The 21,769-nt window shown below is 33.2% G+C and overlaps 1 protein-coding gene across 2 annotated transcripts; it reads left to right on the top strand.

The window, feature by feature from the left end:
• The first annotated feature begins 6,450 nt into the window (after positions 1-6,450).
• Positions 6,451-21,521, top strand: LOC150105557 (low-density lipoprotein receptor-related protein 12-like). 2 transcript variants are annotated; one of them, XM_090394900.1, is made up of 5 exons: positions 6,451-6,622; positions 11,710-11,924; positions 16,269-16,437; positions 17,264-17,383; positions 21,062-21,521. In XM_090394900.1, exons 1-5 carry the CDS (start codon positions 6,529-6,531, stop codon positions 21,346-21,348), a joined length of 885 nt encoding a protein of 294 aa, XP_090251026.1. In that variant the 5' UTR covers positions 6,451-6,528; the 3' UTR covers positions 21,349-21,521. The 2 variants fall into 2 exon arrangements, with proteins under 2 accessions (XP_090251026.1, XP_090251027.1); XM_090394901.1 differs by having other exon boundaries at positions 6,553-6,682.
• Positions 21,522-21,769: the final 248 nt, after the last annotated feature.

Raw genomic sequence — 21,769 nt, 5'->3', positions numbered from 1 at the left:
AAAATGAGCAATTCTCGTGTATATGCAATTTATGTGAAAGTACGTACTTGATACAATTCAAAAAATGCAAAATAATATTTTGTTAATTAAATAAAATGTATTTCTGTAATAAAATCTTTTAGAAACTTAGTCATAAAGATGAGTTTCGTTTCGATTAAAAATCTATAATAAAATAATTTGCTAAAATAAATCGAAATAAATAGTGTAACACCATAATATTTTATTAATGACATATTTATAAATAAGAAATTAATATATTTTTTATATATTGTTCTAGATAGTGTAGTCTATAATGGTCTAATGTAGTCTAAACTATTTGAAATATCGTCATAATGGTTCCGGCAATTAAGGTCAATAACATTCAATTCATACCTGTTGTGTTGTATCCTTTCTCGAATTAGCGCCAATGCACATCTGGATACTTGAGAAATGGAACACTATCTTGAAACTTGTCCGATGGTAGTAGTTGGTTCCAATACCACTCTAATGTTGTGAGATTTTAACAATCTCGCTATTCTAAAAGAGATTGAACCCACATAGGGGACGACTACTGTTGAAACGTACTGGGAGACTGTTCCTTGTTGTTGGAGGTTGTCTTTATAAAGGAATTTGTTGATGATGTTTGGAGGAAACTTGAGAAACAACAAAGAGATTATAATTACTAAAACTGATAAGGGGAACTTCACAGTCATCCTGAACACAAAAGACTATTTCAATAAGAAAAACAATCTACTGTCGGATGACAGGTCCACGTATAAAATACTCAACAAAAATCCAACCATGACGAACCACAACGAAACAAACGTTCTAATCCGAAATATAACTGGTGGTTTGAAGATTTAAAAAGAAAACTTAAATCCTCACTTCCCATAACTCCTCGCCTTTATGGGACACCCAAAGTGCATAAAGAAGAAGTTCCAGTACGTCCGATTGTTGCTGGCAGATCCTCCCCTACATGACGAACCACAACGAAACAAACCTTCTAATCCGAAATATAACTGGTGGCTTGAAGATTTAAAAAGAAAACTTAAATCCTCACTTCCCATAACTCCTCGCCTTTATGGGACACCCAAAGTGCATAAAGAAGAAGTTCCAGTACGTCCGATTGTTGCTGGCAGATCCTCCCCTACATGACGAACCACAACGAAACAAACCTTCTAATCCGAAATATAACTGGTGGCTTGAAGATTTAAAAAGAAAACTTAAATCCTCACTTCCCATAACTCCTCGCCTTTATGGGACACCCAAAGTGCATAAAGAAGAAGTTCCAGTACGTCCGATTGTTGCTGGCAGATCCTCCCCTACATGACGAACCACAACGAAACAAACCTTCTAATCCGAAATATAACTGGTGGCTTGAAGATTTAAAAAGAAAACTTAAATCCTCACTTCCCATAACTCCTCGCCTTTATGGGACACCCAAAGTGCATAAAGAAGAAGTTCCAGTACGTCCGATTGTTGCTGGCAGATCCTCCCCTACATACCTATTGGCTAAACACCTTGCCGAAAGCTAAAATCAGACAAACAGTTTCCTATATAAAGAACTCTCAACAATTTGTAGAGAAACTTAAGAACGTAAAGATATCACAAATGGATATAATGGGCAGCTTGGACGTAGTATCCTTATTTACGAACGTTCCAGTTGAGGAAGTCATGAATATTATTAAAGATCTCTTTCCCTAATGACATTATACATATGTGTCTAAAATCAAATTTCTTTATAGTAAACAATACAGTTTACCAACAATCAGGACTAGCCATGGGTAGTCCTGCAGACCTTCATGGAGAAATTTGAAAATGAAATTTTTACCAACATTACTCCTAAACCATCGATATGGTGGAGATACGTTGATGATGTTTTCATCATTTGGAAAGAAAACATGGAACGTCTGTATGTATTTTTAAATAGAATAAACTCACTTCACAACAAAATCAAATTTAGTCTAGAAGTTGAAAAGAACAGACAACTATCCTTCCTGGAGATACTGGTGAGAAGACAAGAAAATAATTTTAACCATTCCATACACAAAAAACCTGCAGATACTGGACGGTATCTACATTATTCTTCTAAGCATCATAGGTCACAAAAATATAGCATCATCCACATGTGACGGAATAGAGCCCAGAATTTTATTTCAGACGAGGAAGAGGTTCAGACAGAATTTTCTCAAATTGCTATAACACTATCGCAAAATGGTTTTCCTTCAAACGTCATCAACAAATTTCTCCATGAAGGTCTGCACAAGGTGGTGACAAGGGGATGACTACTGTTGAACCAACAACAAGGAACAGTCTCCCAGTACGTTTCAATAGTCATCCCCCCTATGTGGGTTCAATCTCTTCTAGAATAGCGAGATTGTTAAAATCTCACGACATCAGAGTGGTATTTAAACCATCTACTACCATCAAACAAGTTTCAAGATCTCCTAAAGATACTGTTCCATTTCTCAAGTGTCCAGGTGTGTATAAAATTCCATGTACATGCGGTCTTGCGTACATTGGGCAAAGTTCAAGTAGCTTGGAAATCAGAGAAAGAGCATGTTGGAGACGTCAATCACAACAGGACGTTTCTTCAGGCTTAGTACATCACTTTTCAACTTCTAACCATACAATAGATCGGGAAAATAGCTGTATGCCTTAGATGGAAAGAAAAAAGATTACAGTTACCGAATTTTCGAGAAGCAGCAGTGGTACTACGAACAAGCAACAACCTTAACAGAAATCAAGGTGCTATACTCAAAGATATATGGAAAAATCTGATCAATTCACTCAGTTTAGCGGAACTACAGTACGCGAAAAATCATGTAACGCGTTCTCATACAACACGTACCCATGATACTGACTGAAGAATCTCAACACATGCACGCATTGCCACGTATACGTTCAAACTTAGCTACCTAACAGTTACAAACGTTTCTGTATTCTTTCATATTTTTTTGCATGTACCATTAGAGCCTTGACAAAGCTAGACAGTAGCCAGCAAAACTAGTAGGCGTGTTTGTACTAATATATGTATAAATAAAGAACCTATGGTCTTATAACCACAAAAAGTTGCGTTTTTAAGTATTTTATGACCAAATATGAATAATTTAAATAGACAGATAAAACATAAAGTGCGGTGTCTAGAAAAAGAGAAATGCAGGAAGGCTAAGTTATTGAACCACCTTACATTTCTTAAGAGGTGTAGAGAATTTTTTATCATCCCAAAAGTTCTTAATAGTCAAAGGACACATTCAGTCTAAACAAGCCAAAAGAATCTATCACAAAACTTCATTGGCGCTAATCCGAGAAATGATACAACACATGAGGTATGAAGTGAATGTTATTGACCTTAATTGCCGGAACCATTTCGACGATATTTCAGACAGTTTAGACTACACTACCTGGAACATTATAGACCACATGATACAACATAGCTACGAAAAAACTTTCAAGTTAATATATTTTTTCTTTTGTTAAATTTAAAGAAATTATGCAATTCAACTGAATTATACAAACAAACGTTTTCAATATAAACATTTTTAATTTAATATAAATATAAATAAATAAATATATATAAAAAATTACGGAATCTTTGATATTTGGGAGCACTCCGCGCAAAAAAAAAACTTTCTTTAATTATTTCATGATGATTTATATAGGTAGGTCTCAGTTAATGTATTTAAGGAATCCCATGAAGTGGTCGCATTATCCGAAGTTGCACTATTCGAGATTATAATTACATGTAAAATAAAGTAATTAATTTCAGCTCGACGGAAATAGGCAATGAAGAATTTTAAATATAAGTTTTTATATGTTTATTAACAAAATATTACAGTAAAGGATAAAAAATAATATACTTATAACCTAATGCAACATTTAAAAAATCTAAATATCACTCCTGAAGGTAAGCTTACACTGACGAAAACATCTTGATTGTCTTTTTTTCTTTCTTAGAAATGTAATCATATTTAGATGCTACGTCCTCATTTGCACTGGTAATATTAACATTATGCAGGTGAACTCGGTTTTAAATCGATCAAATCAACATTTGTTATAAAAAATGTATTCTTCTGATGCAACTTAACGTGTTTTTTTTATTTTTTTTATATATATTTTTTTAACTTCCAACCTGTGTGTTTTGAAATATTTTGTACCGTAGATTCAACAGTCCGACAGCTCGTCCTATTTTGCAGTTGCTATGACCACGTCCATGTCTTTCAATTACATCAAATTTTTCATCTAATGTGGTAAAGAGAATTTTTTTTTTCGCTCGTAGAGTGTTTTTATCTGAAGGAATCTTTGTTTTGTCCATTTCGTTGAGTGTACTTCTTAAAAACGATTAAAACAAATCAGGAAAACTACAAATAGCAGAGCCTGAAACTCTAGTTAGCATACTAATAATAAAAAAAAAGTCCTTAAGAGGACTGGCCAGATGGGCGAAGCAAGAATGCTTTTCATATTCCCCGTTATCTGAAGAGGACACTGTAAGGATAGGGTGTTATTGAGCCATAAAAAGCTCTGATCATGGCAGGAGGATAACAGCAATAGCCGAGCCTCAGTTAGAAATTCATTGGCTACAGCATTGCCATCCATTACCCTCCCTGGATACCCATTTTAGTCGCCTTGTACGACATGCATGAGCTACATTGATGCTATTCTTATCCAGGCAACCACACGGGAATACTAATAAGAGTTCTTAAAAGAACTGGGAGATGGACTGAGTCCTTGACTCTTTATCCCGTCACCTGAATGAAGAAAATCTGTGTGGATGGGGTGTTATTGCGCTAAAAGCTCTAGTCATGGCTGGGTAACGGCAGTAGCCGAGCCTCAGTTAAAACTTCACTGGCTACGGCATTGCCATCCGTTACCCAGGAAGTCCTAAAAAGGACTCAAAGCACCTATCCTGTAACCGCCTACTAATAATAACTTTCAACTTTCAACTTTACTGACATAGGGGTGAAGCAAAAGTTTCCATATTACGGCTATCTTGAGAGAAACTGTGAATGGAGAAAGTTTATGAGCTAATTGCTCGCCCTGAGTGGGCTAGGAGATTAGTCCTGAGTGTTGAAGGTTAGGATGGCTTTAGGTCTTTTATGTTTGAAATAATCCATTGCGTCATAGTCTGCAGCCAGTTGGAACAGTTTGTTAGGATGCACAGATGCTTTTGAGAAGAATTTGATTGCTATAGTCTGCATGAAAGTATAAATATAGGGGACCTCCGTGTCCTGGTGCAGCTGGACAATTCGGATGAACCATGGGGCACCCAGGATCATTCTGAGACATTTATTCTGGATACGTTGCAATTTGAGAATATTAGAATTAAAATTTGAAGTATGACTCCAGGCCGGTGAAGCATAGGTGAGTATTGGACGAAAGGCGTATGCAATATTCTTAAAATTTTATAATATATTTTAATTCATTTAAAGGTCTACATTGTTTTTTTTTAAATAAATTATTAAAATATATTTTTAAATAAAATATTTAATTCAATTAAAAGTAAAATATAAGTAAAATCATTATCTTAAGAATAATGAATATAAAAAATGTTGCAGCTACTGTATTTTAAACTATCAAAAGATTTCTCTGTAGCTATAGATCAAAAGAGAGAGGAATGAAGAAACTATATTACTATTTTCGATGTTTTCAAATTTATTTAAAGCAATTTTAAATGATTTTTAATTAAATTAATTAATTAATTGTAAATGAAATTAACTGGCGAACTTCTATTAATATGCGGCTTTCAGAAATAATTTGGAATATCTTGGAACTGTTCGTGTAGATGGCGCCAGTTACATTTCGAAAGTTCTTTTAGGTTATAATCTTTTGATGTACGTTATACTCTTTTTTATGTAGTTTTACCTCCATTCGTTAGTATTGTCGAGTATGTTTACTAAATAATTTCTATAATACCACATACAAAAACTGCATTGTAAGATTTTTTGCACGCAGTAAAATATGTCACTGCTAATCATTACAACAGTCCTGGCAGACATTCAGGAACCATTCAAACAGCAAATAATGACAGTTGTGAAACTAGATATGCTAACGTTATTATGCAACTTTCATTCACTTGACTTGGTACAATCAAAACAAAAACAAAACCTTTTTTTAAATTGCATCTGTGTAATGCTAAGGGAGAGGTGAACTCTTCTAACTCATTCCTAGACTGGATAACTGTTTATCCATTGAGTTTGCCAACAAAGTCTGTTGTGAGATCGTTATTTTATTCATTATAATGTCAAACTTTCACAAGTATGAAATTACTTCTGATATTTGTCTAAGATAGGAGTATAATTAACTAGCCTAAAGCTATTTCGCGTTTAGTATTGGTTTTGTTTTTGAAGATGATTAAAGTAGGGGTTAAAGTGCATGTTAAACTGTAGATAAGCGGCGCATGCGTATTAGTCCTAAACCACCTCTTTTATTATCGTGTCGAATGACGTTTTTAGCATCTAGAATAGTAAAACAGTTCATGTTAAAGAGAGAAATGTAGATGGCCATAGAAAACAGAATATGAAGTACAATTTCTTATATTTGTGTTGAAATATGTCATCAAATGTTGTCAAGCCTTTAGCTTCCTTGTGGTGGATTATTTTTGTGATTCTCAATGGTGTGTGTGAAGGTGTCATTTACCCTGAAGGTGAGTGATAAAAGAAGTGTATTTATTCAACGAAAGAAAAACTGAAAGAGCGTACATAGGGTTTGTGAATTTTTTTCTTATCTATAAAAATTTTTCTCAGAAAGAACAATGCCAGGGGAGACTCGTGCATAGGCACTGCGGAACTGCAGCATCCCCAATTTTTCTCGATATATAAATATATTTATTAATTTATTTATATTTGCTTGTAATTTTATCATCAACAATCCCATACAATTCTCTTATTTTGTATAAAAAATAATAAAAAACCATCTTGTAGCACTTAGGAGGGCGAAGGACGCTAGCAGCACTGTGTTTACCACAGTGTCATAGTGCTACGCGCGCAAGCATATGCACGTCATAGTGAGATACGAGCTCTTAGCGTAATGCCAGTAGTAGAGTGTTCGTAGTGCTTATCGTGTTTACTCCGTCTCTTTAAATATTTGGACATTACAATTAAAGACAACATTTGTTATAGTTTTTATTTTAGAACGTTATGGGATTATGATAATGGATTTTATTTTTAAGCAATTTTGAATAAACTGTATAATTTTATCGGTGATAATAAACAATATTTTTTTCATGAAACAAAACAAGAAATATTTCATTTTTAAGTAATTTTGAATTATACCAAATTGTATAATTTTATCGATAATAAACAATATTTTTTCACATTTAATTTTTTTAATTTTTATCATTATTTGATACTTAAAACTGAACATTGCAACTTAAAATTTTCTTATAATATGTAAGTGAATACTTTAAATAATTTAAGATGTCTTCTAAAATTCTGAAACATCGCCTATGCAGTCTGGTTGGTAGAGTGGTTAGGGTATCTGCTCTCTAAAGAATACGTCGCGGGTTCGAACCCCGGTAAAGATGTCTGCTTATTGAAGAGCTGGTGTGACTTGAAAAAGCTCCATGCTAGCTCTCTAGAACAGGGTTTATGGACTATGTAAAACACAAAAATAAGCAAATAATAACAAAAAATTCCCAGCTCACTCACGGTACTAATATTATTATACTTTTACAACCTTTCTACATTTAAATGATGCTGTGTTTAGGTCAGTTAAGTTTCCAACGTTTTAATGTCATTAAGAGAACATCATAACTCAAAATCACGGGGAATCGAAGATATTGAAGATGAAATGACTACTCTGAAGTCCAAAGATATCTTTGCTGCTGCGGTTCGAGAATTACAATGGTTTTTGTCTCAAGCATGTCTCATTATGTCTCTGACCATAATCAGACATGCTTGAAGGATCGTCGAGATGATTTTCTTAAAAAAAATGAACCTGCGAATGAAAGTTGTAGTTGAACTGATCAAAACCTTTAGCGGAACTTCATATGTCATCTGTAGTGAATCTATTCCCTGAAGGCAACAAATACTGGTGTTCTAAATTGTTATGTGTATGAAAATATTTTCTATAACACCAAAGAATATTTGAAGACCAGGTTTCATCCATCTCCACTTGTGACGCCTTCCTCCTCTGCTCATTCGCCAGAACGACATCACAAGAATTTTGAATACCTACGACATTAACAAGCGCTCTACTTACACCTGCACTACTGTGATGATAATTTGCTCCAAAAATTAATTGCCACATGTTATTTTCTCACATGCAACATTAAATAGATTTACTTAATATAACAAAGGGTGGCCAAGTAATTCATCAAATTACCATTTCAGCGCTCTCACTTTGGTTCTCTGGAATCAAAGATATGAACAGCGAACTTCTTCACAGCTCCGAGGCCTATTAATTAATTAAAAATAACCGGTGTGGATTGCCACTCTCAATATGGATTTACCAAGACATAGAACAGATCTAGTACTAAAATATTCTCGAGACCTAACTTTAGCAAATTCCTGTCAAGAACCTCGTCGTGTTTCTATTCGACAGTATAAAAGTCAGCTGCTTTCTATCTTCGGCAGCAAATACATAAAAATAACCGGCAGAATGAGTTCTCAAGTCTTTGCTTTGCATTGAGAATTTACTCTACGCTACCAACAACATCCACAAGTTCCGAGCGAAGATTCATTAAAGTGAAACTTATAAAAAATTATTTACGATGTATGACACAAACTCTTATCAAACTTAGCAATTTTTGCCATCGAAAACGAAAGAGCGCATAAAATAAACGATGAACAAATCATAGATTTGTTCATCGTTTTTTTATTTGCTAATCAGGAAGCCCGCAAAGTAAAATTTCGAAGGACTTTAATATATTTTACTGATTTTTTATTAATAGAAAATAAAATTTCGTATGATGTTTTACATATTTTTCTTTTCTTGAAGTACAAAACATTTATGCTTTTAAAAAATAAATTTTACAAACCTTTTAATAGAGACAATAAAAGTTGGTCTCTGTCTCTCTCAGATTTTTTTGTAGATCCGGCGTTCTTTTGATCATTTGAACCCTTTATACTGTTGAGGATTAATAACAGCAACACTTTTCCATCATGGTGGCGACAATACGAAACTTTTTTTGTGTGTGTTCCATTCTCTCCTGCGTTGTCTTTCCCTATCCATTCCCAATTGGCATGTTTCATCCGCACAACAATCGCCAGAAGTCGACGAATGAGTTAAGCTTCTGTGTAACTTAAACTTTTTTTTTTAAACTTCGTCTTTATCTATCTTCTGACTATTTTATGGCACCATTGTGGGCATTAGTCGGTAAGACCAAGGTTCAAATCCCTCTAAGATAGGAGAAATTTTTAGAAGGTCATTTCAACTGAAAGTGGAAGGTAAAAAGGCTTAATCGGGAATTTCGAGTTCTTCTTCCTTTGGGTTCTTTATCCCTCAAAACCGATCAACCATCAGTAAAACAAATTTGCCTGGTTGGTCTCAGGATTATGCAATATAAATAAAATAAACGGTTATGTTTTTATTCACAAGAACGTAATAATAATTATCACGGAGACGGCTGGTCGTGATTGATGATTGCATGCTGATTAAGAGGATCATTTAGCTTCCAAAAAGGTAATACAAAAAAGAAAATTCCAAGTTTGAAAAAAGAAAGTATGGAAATCTTTTATGTGATGACGTAGCAAAACGTACCAGATACAGCAAGATTGTACAAAATTATAGCAAAACACAATAGCGTACAAGTAAAGACGTTGCAGCTACCTCCTGGGGAATGTATTTTTACAAAGGTGGAAGTACTGCTTGAAGTACACTTTTCCCATGGTGTAAAGTTATTTAAAGTGGAATGGTGCTGGAAACTGGTGTAATTGTAATGCAACAGTGGAGGAAAAAGTAGTAACGCCTGCAAAGATTTAATGGACAATTAATTTCATTTGCATATTTACATTCTGCAAGACCGTACAGGATATTTCAGAATAGGTCGCAAACCTTGTTTTTGTCTTTGATTCAAAACTTTTGGATCTGTATTGCTCTGCAGTACATGCTCACACCATCCCATGATACTCGAAGAAATGGAATGGACAACCACTAAAGGATTTTATATTAAATCCAAATAAGCCTTACCTATCTTAAACATGTCAGCCGTGTCTTCTGTTCTCCATGGAAAGACAATCGGGCGTTACTTCTGCTCATTTGTGTGCTTTTATCTCTTTGTTATCCAGATGGCACTGCTCTAACACTGAGATAACAATGTCTTCTGGCATTATTCTGGTCCTCCTCTAATTCTTGCATAAACGACTGAGGAAAATCAATCCTCTTTGTGGCCTTTCTAATGAAAGACATCGTGAATAATCTAAATTCCAAACGATTTTCTGGTAGTAGTCATATATTCTGCAATTGTATTCAAATGCGCTTCAGAACTAAAGCCTGTCCTATATTGTCTCTGTATACCTTTATAAGTTGACATTTATCTCAATAGCAAGTTCTATATTCACCCTATTCCATATAGGCAGATAAGAGTTTGCCGACAAATGACTGATCATTCACTTCACCTCATCAACATTCAACTTCTTCGCTACCCGGAAACCCATCAGTTAATCACAACCACTAGGATGGATTTCACCACTCTACATCCACGGCAGATCTCCTAAATATCATCATCAGAATATGCCATGCAAAAGTTTGAAGAAATCTGTGCTGTTGACATTTCAAGAGCAATTAATAGAGTTTAAAATCGCTCCTGCTCAATAAATTGTTATTGTTTATTTCTATTATATATAAATGTTCTTCTCTCACTGATCAATGATCCCATCCATAGTTTACGATTGTAGTACACTCTACTCCTCGTACTCAATTGGACAAACTTCATACGGTCAAAAATTCCAAGTTTTAAGATCTACAAGCAGTACCTTAAACTGACCAAACTAGCCAAGTGATTATCTGATCTTGAACCAAGAGATGAATTCGATCGGTGAAGGCAACATCCCCTACCCTGCTTATTGGAAGCCTGAAGTGGCTTGAAAAATTTTCATATATTTGTATTCTGGATTATCTAATTCTTAACTTACACACATACAAAATGCCTCATATGGTAGAGGCTTAAATGGATGCGGAAAATCTAACCAACTTCAGCGCTACCAAAATGATCTTCAGGGACAGAGGAAGGTGAATACACATCTCCAGAAAGGAACAGATGACGCTCTTTCTCTCTCCTTGGACTGACATTTAATTCCAATCTTTAATCTTACTTACAACATATCATTTGATTTCCTCAGCTTCTACAAACCTTTCTAATAATTCTTTTGCGTTTGCGATACTGTCTTAGTGCAAATCTCAAATCCATTCAATCTTATAACACTATTTTTTATACTTGGGATGAACAAGGACTGTCCTAAACATTCTTAAGGAAAATTTTAAGAATTTTCATGAGATTGGTCAATGATCCGACTCTAACTGCTCACATTGACTAAGATCTACCAGACGGTGGCGTTTCAGCCTTAAAGCGTCTTGCACAAGTACTTCAATGGCTGCTCCACTGAACTGGCATTCATGATTCCTGTGCTTTCCAATAATGATTATGGCAAAAAATATTTTGTCATAACCATTAATCAAATAAGTATTCCTTTGATTTCGCGATGTATTATTATTATTGTTACTCATTATTATTATTATTACTGTATTATATCCTATATTTTTAATTGACTTTTTTTTCTTTGTTTCTTTTAGTTTACTTGGACCATAAATGTGAGTCGCAGAAATCTCCTGTCATCTACAATCTCAATTTTCAACAACGCAACTCGATGGGAATTATAAAACCTGAACATCTAGATTTGTATTATGGAGGCGTAAACTGCACTTTTATTCTGCGTCCTCCAGAAGGTTATGGAATAGTGGTGGCGGTTAAGGAAATTGACTTTGCTGCACACTGGGATAACTTGACGGTGAAGTAGTAATTTTTGCTTGTGTTAACCTACAACACAGCATATGATCTTCATGTTTAACATTTACTCAAAATACAGGAGATTGTTTCTATATGTAGATAGATTGCAGGTATACGGGATTGCAGATGTACTTTTGTGAAGTTAGTATAGGTCCACACACACACACACACACACACACACACACACACACACACACACACACACACACACACACACACACACACACACACACACACACACACACACACACACACACACACACACACACACATTGGTCTTAAAATCCAATTCGCATAGCTAATTTCTTATCTTTAAAGCACTCTGGGTATCTTGGATCGCTGTTCGTCGGAACAGCGATCCAAGATATCCACACAATTTACATTTGTCCCTGGCACATAGTTTGTCGAAACGATTACTCTGAAACCAGAGCACAACGAAGTTTGTCTGCCAACCTCAAACAGTAAGACCACTTCTTTAGTCTTTTGACTAAAGAAATAGACTCTAGAATATTCATATCAATGACACTACAAAATATATCTTATTCACAGAACCAAATCAATCTCCCAATGCGCCACTGGTCGTTTTTCCACTTACATAAAAGTCATCTCCATTTACCTATTCATTGTTCCAATATAATAATAATAATAATAATAATAATAATAATAATAATAATAATAATAATAATAATAATAATAATAATAATAATTTTTATTTATTTATTTTTTAATAATAATATATTTTTTATTACATATGATACATACATTACATGCATTTGATTACATATGATACATACTTGATTACATTACGTATTTTTCTTTTAAAAACATTCAATCCTTTTTTTAATTAATATTATGATTACCTATTTACAACAGGTTTAGTTCTGTTTTTTTTTCTTTTCTAACAGTGAACTTCGTACAGGTTTTTTTATTTCTTTTCTTTTTTTCCCCTGTATAATGTATTAATGATAATTTATTTATTTATTTTAATAATAATAATTTATTATATATGATACATACATTATATAGTTTTGATTACATATGATACAACTTTACATATATTTGTTTTCATATGAAACAACATTACAGTACTTACATTTGTTTATGTATGATACAACATTACATACATTTCTATACATTTGATACATTCATGTATTCTGATAATAATAATAATAATTTTTTTCGCAATAATAATTATAATAATTTATGACGTATGATACATACATACATTACATACTTATCATTACATATGATACAACATTACATACATTTGTTTACATGTGATACGTACATTTCATGCATTTGATTACATATGATATATTTATTATTTTTGTTATTTATTTATTTATTTTTATTATTATTTTTTCCTTGGATGAGATGAGATGAGATGTATTTTCTCAGCTTTCATCCTCGACGCTTATTTGTGAGCTTATCTGAGGATGACACCAGTTATTATTTATTGGTTTTGCTGTGTTGGGAAGATATGAAATCAAATCTATGTTTAATTGGCTTGATTTCCACTGCAGCCGTTGATTGAGAAATTCTCACGCGCACGCACATATTATTATTATTATTATTATTATTATTATTATTATTATTATTATTATTATTATTATTATTATTATTATTATTATTATTATTATTATTATTATTATTATTATTATTAATAAAAGAGCTTAAATAAAAGTATTATTCATAATTTATAGCAAACTAACTAAACACATTGTAATTCTTCCAAAAAACTAATATTTCATATTACAATAGAAGATTCCGGATAATATGTCCGATAATTCCAAATATATTTTTCCTCTTTATTTTCCCTTTAATATATTTTTTCCTACTACATTATTGAATATATCTCATAATATTTGCAAGTCGTCTTCATTTTCTTCTAATAATATTACATCATTTCTATATTCAATTATTTTCCATTTTTCATTTACTTTCCACACTTTTCCATTTTTTTTAATTCTTTTATTATTTCATCCGTCACTAAGTTGAATAAGATCAGAGTGAATGAATCACTTTGTCTAATTTTTTTTGGTTATTTTAGTTTCTCGAGCCTCCGTAGTTTAGTCGGTGTAGACAAAATGGCCCTTGGTCGGAAAGACCTTGGTTCGATTCCCGTCAGTGACGTGTGGAACCTGGTCTCTTTCGACCAAAGGTGAGTTAGCCGGTCTCATACGTAGGTAGAGTGTTTTTCCATCCGGAAACTCGGGTTTTTCGTCCCCCAGAACAGACAATATAAGTATTGTATATAACAGATGCAATATAAATATTGCATCTGTTATCGATTTATTTTCCCTAAATCCTTGTTTCTCATTAGATAATTAAATCAAATTATTTATAATATTTCCAATTATTTTTGTGTATACTTTTAATGTTATGCAAATCAGGTTTATTCCTTTGTAGTTCTTTGGATTTGTATTGTCATTTAACTTTAAGAAAGATCGGTGGTATTTAACAATACCACCGATCTTTCTTAAAGATTGGTGGTATTGTTATGCTCTTTGGCCAGACATTTGGTATTTTTCCCTTTAACACTTAGCAGGTTTAAATGCCTGCTAATTGCTTTCATATATATTCAAAATATAGTCGAGTTTATCGAAGAGTATATAACTTCTTTAACCATGTACAATATCTTAAAAATTGTCTTTTCTGCTTATAATGATTTTTGTAAACTTTCAGTATATATTTTTAAGCAATAATAGGATTATTAATAATAAAAATGTTTTCGTAAATCAGTAAAAAAAACCAGCTAACGCCTTTTTACTCCCGTTTAGGGAATAGGCGAGGCCGTTTCAGCCCTATCTAACTTTTGAAGACTGAGTGGGCAGTTCAATCTCCACTGGTACTCAATCAGAGACAGCTGGGCCCAAGGTTATCACTAATTAAGCAGAACGCAGTGAAGAGAGACGGCTTAGGGACCACCATTTCGTAGTCCCTAACTCTAACACAATATATTTAATGTCTGAAATAATGTGCGTTCTATGGTCGATTTTCTTGAGTTTATGGGACGACCAGTGTTTCCGGGAGAAAAAAACCCGCTTGCCCGTGCCAGAGATCGACTCACTCGGGAACCGCTCGAAAAAAAAAAAAAAAAACGACTTAGAAAAATTTCTTCTAGTCGCCGACTAGATTCGAAACAAAATCTTCCTTCGTGCGGTCAAGCGCTGTGGTGTGCTTTCCTTTTCATCAACGTAGGTAGGTGAGTGCATTTCTTGCCAATGTGGTAGATGAAAGGTAACACAAGAATACAGTAACCAACTATCGCTATGTCATAGACTTAACCTGAACTGGTATTATTTCCATAGATATCAGGTATGGTGAATTTTTCTGCATTTCAGGATTAAAAATTCAAGTGACTTCTGGAAGAGAAAACTCAACTTATATGTGCCAAATTATTCATTAAATTGGAAAGTTGTTGTTAGAGTATGGGAGAGTCCAGCATCCTAGATGAAGTACTGATCAAACGTTCCTGTAGAAAACATCCCTTCACCTTCCTATAAGACAGTTAATTCACCTTTAGTTAATACTGATAAAGTCCCCCCCCCCCCATCTTGCCCTGAGAATCCAATCCAGGTCTTTCCGACCAAAGGAATTCGACTATATACTGATCAAGTTACGGAGATTCTAGGATTTTAATCACGATATCCATGGAAATAATAGCAGATGAAATACAGGCATAGAAATGGATCCACTAGTTTTTCGCTCGAACCTAGCCAACACTACGTTGACATCTGTATTGAGACAACACTATATTTTGCATACACCAAAATTGCACATATCTCAATAATGTATGGGTCGTATTACACTTTCCGCCCTTCTGAGTACATTTTTCGCTAATTCTTTTGCTGAGAAAGAATCTCAAGAAAGAACAGGAGAAATTTTTTTGGTTCCAACTATTTTTTATTGCACTTACTATTATTAAGTAATAAACTAGGCCTAACAGTTTTTAACAGGCAATCCCAGATGCTGTCGTATGTAAGGGGTTCCGTAGGAAATGTACAGATAATCAACAATGCTCTATGGTTTTGAAATGTCTGTTACTTTAAATGGTAGAATACTCGCAATTCAAATGTTGTAAGTGATGGCTCAAGTCCTTGATTGAGCTTCATATCGCCATGCTCGTGTTAAAACTGCTTGGACAACCAATGTATTGTCAGATATTTTTTGTTCCTTTTGCATAGACGTAAATTGCGACACACAGACACAAAGAATTTATTTTTTATTCGAATTTTCTAAAATAAGATATTAAAGCTTTTAATTTATCTCTGATACCGAAATGTTTATTGTACTTTACAAAAAAATCAAAATATTTATTCAATTATTTTCTATTTTTCTGCAGATTGTCAACGGCAGGAACAAAACTACTTATCGCGGGGTTATATATTATCGTGATGAACGACCATCACACTACAGCAACAACAATATCACATTAATCTACTCTACAGGACCAGGTGGAATACACTTTGAAACCACTGGATTTCAGCTCTCATATACTGTGTATCGGAAAGGTAAGCAAATATTTGAATGTATCTAGGTAGATTCTTATTGTAAAGTGGACCATGCAAAATCTTTTCTTTTCTTTTTTTTTTAATTTTCTAATTGGCATATGCTATTTACAGAGTGATGATTTTAAATTATTCACATACAATCGATCTATATTGCATACGTTACGGTATGGTAAAGTATAATATCAGGTAAAGTATTAAATTGAAATATTTCTATATATAATTATAAATTATCACGAAACTTAAAATGGAGATAAAAAATAAAGAATATTATGAATACATTCATGTTTTATAGTCAAATATAGAAATAAACTTAAAAGTTTCGATTATCAGAGAGTTTATGAAAATATAACCTTTGTGGAGCAGCCTTGTATTGCAATGAGGAGCTTGAATATTCGTATTTTATTAGTGTTTAGATTAGATTTCACTCAAATGAGAGCTGTTCCAATTGGTCCTCACCAGACACCAATCAGAAATTAAAAGGTTTCTTAAGGTTCTATTTTCCAAGATTATATTTTTAAGATTATATATCATAAGCGCTCTAGTAAATTTCGACAATTTTAAATTTCTTTCTATACTTGGCTATAAAATATGGATGGATCCATAATATGTTCCATTTCAGTATCTCATTTATGCCAACTGAAACATTTTGACTTGTTTAAAAGAGATTATTGCAAAAAAAAAAGAAAAAAGAGAGAGAGATGAATTTATGGTTCTTTATGAATTTATGGTCTTTTTTTTTTGTAACTTCTAAATGCATTTTATTTCACTTTTTAAAACATTCTTGCTTTTAATATGTTAACCACATTGCAGTTGTATGGTTTTCCAGGTCGCTGCAATAACGCCTACAACTTTCGATGTAACAATGGGAATTGCATTTGGAGCGATCTGAAATGTGATGGCCATAACAACTGCGGTGATCTTTCCGACGAATCTACAGAGACATGTAGTAAGTGAGACTGATTCACTTAATCATTAGCGAGATTTTTAAGAGAAATTTTAACGTAAAATAAGTTTTATGGTGAGACGATTAAAGGTGTATTAGTTATTCAATTTGTTAAACGTTAAATAATTAATAAAAAAAAAGTTTTATTTTATTTTATTATATAAAGATGTATTAGTTATTCAATTTGCTAAAGGTTAAATAAATAATTAATAAAAACTGTTTAGTTTTATTTTATCATATTAAATTATTTTATTATTTTATTTTATTGATAGAATATGGTTTTCAATCTTTATATTAGTTATTCAATTTCATCATCATCATCACGAACCATGGGCTCACTGCCCGTTGATGTCTGATGCCTGTTTCACTATCTTCTTCCACGTTTCTTTGTCCAATGCACAGTGTCGCAGTTTTTGTACACCCATTCCCCACCACTCTTTTATATCGTCTATCCATTCTCTGTATGGTCTTCCTGTTCTGTTTAAACCATCCAAAATACCAAACATAAATGTCTTTATCTTCCGGTCTTCACTCATTCTACAGATATGTCCAAATAATTGCAGCTTCCGTTTTATAATCTTCTGCATTAGATTCTCGTTTGGTTGTATCTTCTGATAGCGCTCTTCAGTGGTGATTTTCTAAACCCATCCTATTCTTAGAATCTTCCTGTAACAAGTTCTTTCAAATGCCAAAATTCTTTTTCTTGATTCTTTATTTATTACCCACGTTTCAGATCCGTACAGTACACCGCTGAAGATGCATGTTTCCAATACTCTTAGTTTTGTTTGCAGACCGATCATTTTACTTTTCCAGATGTTATCCATGGCCTTCAGATTTGTTCTTCCTTTTGCAATCCTGATCTTTATTTCTTTTTTACAGTCCAAGTCATAATGTCAGTTTACTTCCCAAATATGTGAATTGTTCTACATTTTCTATATCAATTCCATGCACTTGTATCTTTTGTTTCATGTTCTTCTCACCAAATACCATTGTCTTTGTTTTTTCCAAGTTCATAACAAGTCCAAATCTCTTCCCTTCCTCATTTAACAGTTGCAGTGTTTTTTGTAGTTCTCTTTCATCTTCTGCAATAATAACAATGTCATCTACAAATCTCAGATTGTTAATTCTCATTCCGCGTACAGATATTCCTTTGGCATCTTCCTTCAATTTGTCCATTGCTCTTTCTAAATGTGCGATGAAAATGTTTGGTGATATTGGGTCTCCCTGTCTAGTACCTCTGCTTGTTTTAAACCATTTCCCCAAATCATCACCTATTCTAACTGTTGCAACTGCATTCTGATAAACATTTTTTTAATATAGCTATTAGTTTTTATCAATTCCATAGGATTCCAGAACTGCTAATATCACTTTCTGGTCAATACTGTCAAATGCTTTCTGAAAATCAACAAAGCAAGTATATATGGTTTTGTTTTTTTCCCTAGCTTTCTCTGCTATTAACCTCATTGTCAAAATCTGTTGAATTGTAGTTCTATCCTCCCTAAATCCTGCTTGCTCGTCTGCAAGGTATGCTTCCAATTGTGTTCTCAATCTTTCTGTCAATATGATCATTATCACTTTACCAAGGTGACTTATCAAGGCAATTGTTCTATAATTTTTACATTCTAGCTTATTTCCTTTCTTGTATAGTGTCATTAATATTGATTTCACCCACTCCTCTGGCATTTTACCTTCTTTCCATACCATATTACATAGTTGGTTCATTTCTGTAACCATACTTTCACCACCATATTTAATCATTTCTCCAGTAATGTTATCGTTACCAGGACTCTTGTTGTGTGTTTTAGCCGTCCTATTGCTTTTTCTACCTCTCCTCTTAAAATGTCCATATCATGCTCATTACCTGGTGGTGATATTTGCTTCAATTCTTCAGTCAGTTTCCCAATGCTATCTGAATCTAGTTTTTCTTCATATAGCTCACCACAGTATCTTGTCCACCGCTGTGCAATTTTTTCTTTATTCATCAATACTTTGCCTTTTTCATCTTTAATTGTGGTCTGTTTTGGTTGCCACTTTCTATTAATGGTTCTGATGATTTTGTATACCTCCCTTGTTTTATGCTCTCCATAGTACTGTTCTATATTGTTGCATTGGGCTTCTAACCATTTCATTTTATCCATTCTGACTGCTTTTTTCACCTCATTACACTTTCTTCTATATTGCTCTTCTATTTGTTCTGATGTAGCCCTTCTTATCTTCAACATTCTTTTCTCCTGTACTAACTTCAGTGTTTCTTGTGTAATCCATTTCTTCTTGATCTTCTCTTCTTCTGGTACTGTTTCTTCAATTGCATCTTCTATCGCCTTCACTACTCTTTTCACTCTTGAATTCGAGTTTTTTTTTCTTTCTACACACTTTTAAGTTTCTCTTCTAACACTGCTCTGTACCTTCTTCCTATTTCTGCTTCACTTATTCGTGATGTGTCTCTTCTATTCTGATGTTGGGGTTTATATTTCTTTTTCAGTTTCATCTTGATGTTTGCAATCACTAAACTATGGTCCGAGTCTATATCCGCTCCTTGAAAAGTTCGACATTGCTGTACTGATGTTATCCATCTTCTTTTAATCATAATCATATAAATCATGTTTTTGGTTTTCCCATCATTTGATCATCACGTCCATTTTCTACACTCTTTTTGTTGGAGTCTTGTGTTACAGATCATCATCTTGTGGTCCACAGCAAATTCTACCAATTTTTCACCTCGTTCATTTCTTTCTCCAAAACCATATTTTCCCATGACTCTTTCCCAACCATCATTATCTATTCCAACTTTGGCATTCCAATCTCCTTCAATAATTAGCACATCTTGCTTTGGTATTGTTTCTATTGTCTCTATCAGATCTTTGTAGAATAAGTCAATATCCTCATCTGTGCTGTCAGATGTGGGTGCATATATCTGGACTATTGATATGTTGAATGGTTTTGCCTGAAATCTTGTTACTATGATTCGTTCATTAACTGGTTTGTAGCCTAACAGTGCCTCTCGAGCTCTTTTACTAAGAAGGAAGCCAACTCCTGCTTCGTGCATGGTGTCATGTCCTTATTCAATTTACTAAACGTTAAATAATTAATAAAAAATGTTTAGTTTTATTTTATTATATTGAATTATTTTATTTTATTGATAGAATGTGGTTTTCAATCTTTACAAGATTGTAAACTATATTCTATCAATCTTATTTATCGTACAAGACTGAACAAACCATAAAACGTTTGCCAACAAAATCAACCACCTCAGATCCTTATAAAATTATGTATATAAACTTTATAAAAGGGTATTAGTTATTCAATTTGCTAAACGTTAAATAATTAATAAAAAATATTTAGTTTTATTTTATTGATAAATAATTTTAGAAATAAAAATAAATATGTAAAACGTATATAATAATTTTCATATATAATTACAATAAAATATAAAATAAATTTCTTTTTTGGTTATATGATTTCCACTAACGATAGGTTGTAATCCTATTGTATATTAAAACATGGGTGGGTCTATAAATTATTTATCTATTCATTTAAGAATTTGCAATTCATGCGTATTAGTGTGTGTGTGTGTGTGTGTGTGTGTGTGTGTGTGTGTGTGTGTGTGTGTGTGTTTCAATTTCTTTCTCACTACTGACTTATAAGAATGTTTCATTTAATGATTTTTTTTTTCTTTGACAGTAATCGAATATAGGAATGTCGGAGAATTGGCTGCTGGCATCTCATTCGGAATAATTCTTATTATTGGGATAGTCCTTGGAATGTTTCGGATACAAAAAAATAAAAGAAAAAAGACAAGAGGACCACGTTTGACTTTCGGAGGGTGCGTAGACATAGACACCCCAGGTCACGGTGTTACTACGAAATGTAACCTCCATATGAGTCGACACAATCCTTCGTATGGGACTCTCCCTGTTGAGGTGTCTCTAAAAAACATGACCAATTCCAACACTTGCCGACTTCCTTAAACCAAATGTCTGTCCATATCGGAGTTGCTGATTTGAGTGTTAATGGATTTAAGTGCAATAAAAACCACCGGATAACCTTACTTTTATTGTATTAGTTCGTGAAGCCTTTTTTTTTCATGTGATTTGCAGATTATGAATAAATGAGATTGTTTATCAATGATTCCTCATTGCCATATTGTATTTGATATAATTTTGAAGCACATTTACACATTCAGCGATCAACTATTTCCCTTAGAAATAGGCCATCTCTTTACAGTGACCTACATCTTGTATAAAATAGTTATAATTGTTTAAAGTAAACTCTGATTTACATACAAGAATAACATAGCTAATGTGTATCGCAAGTGATATCATTGTTAGATACCATACGTTATAAAAAATCAGCTAAACTAAAGAATAATTCATACTTAAAGTGCATGAA

Source organism: Typopeltis vanoorti, chromosome 6 (assembly GCF_054136105.1).
Source record: "Typopeltis vanoorti isolate ZY-2024b chromosome 6, IOZ_Tvanoo_1.0, whole genome shotgun sequence".
NCBI lineage: Eukaryota > Metazoa > Arthropoda > Arachnida > Uropygi > Thelyphonidae > Typopeltis > Typopeltis vanoorti.
This window is presented reverse-complemented; position numbering and strand designations above follow the sequence as displayed.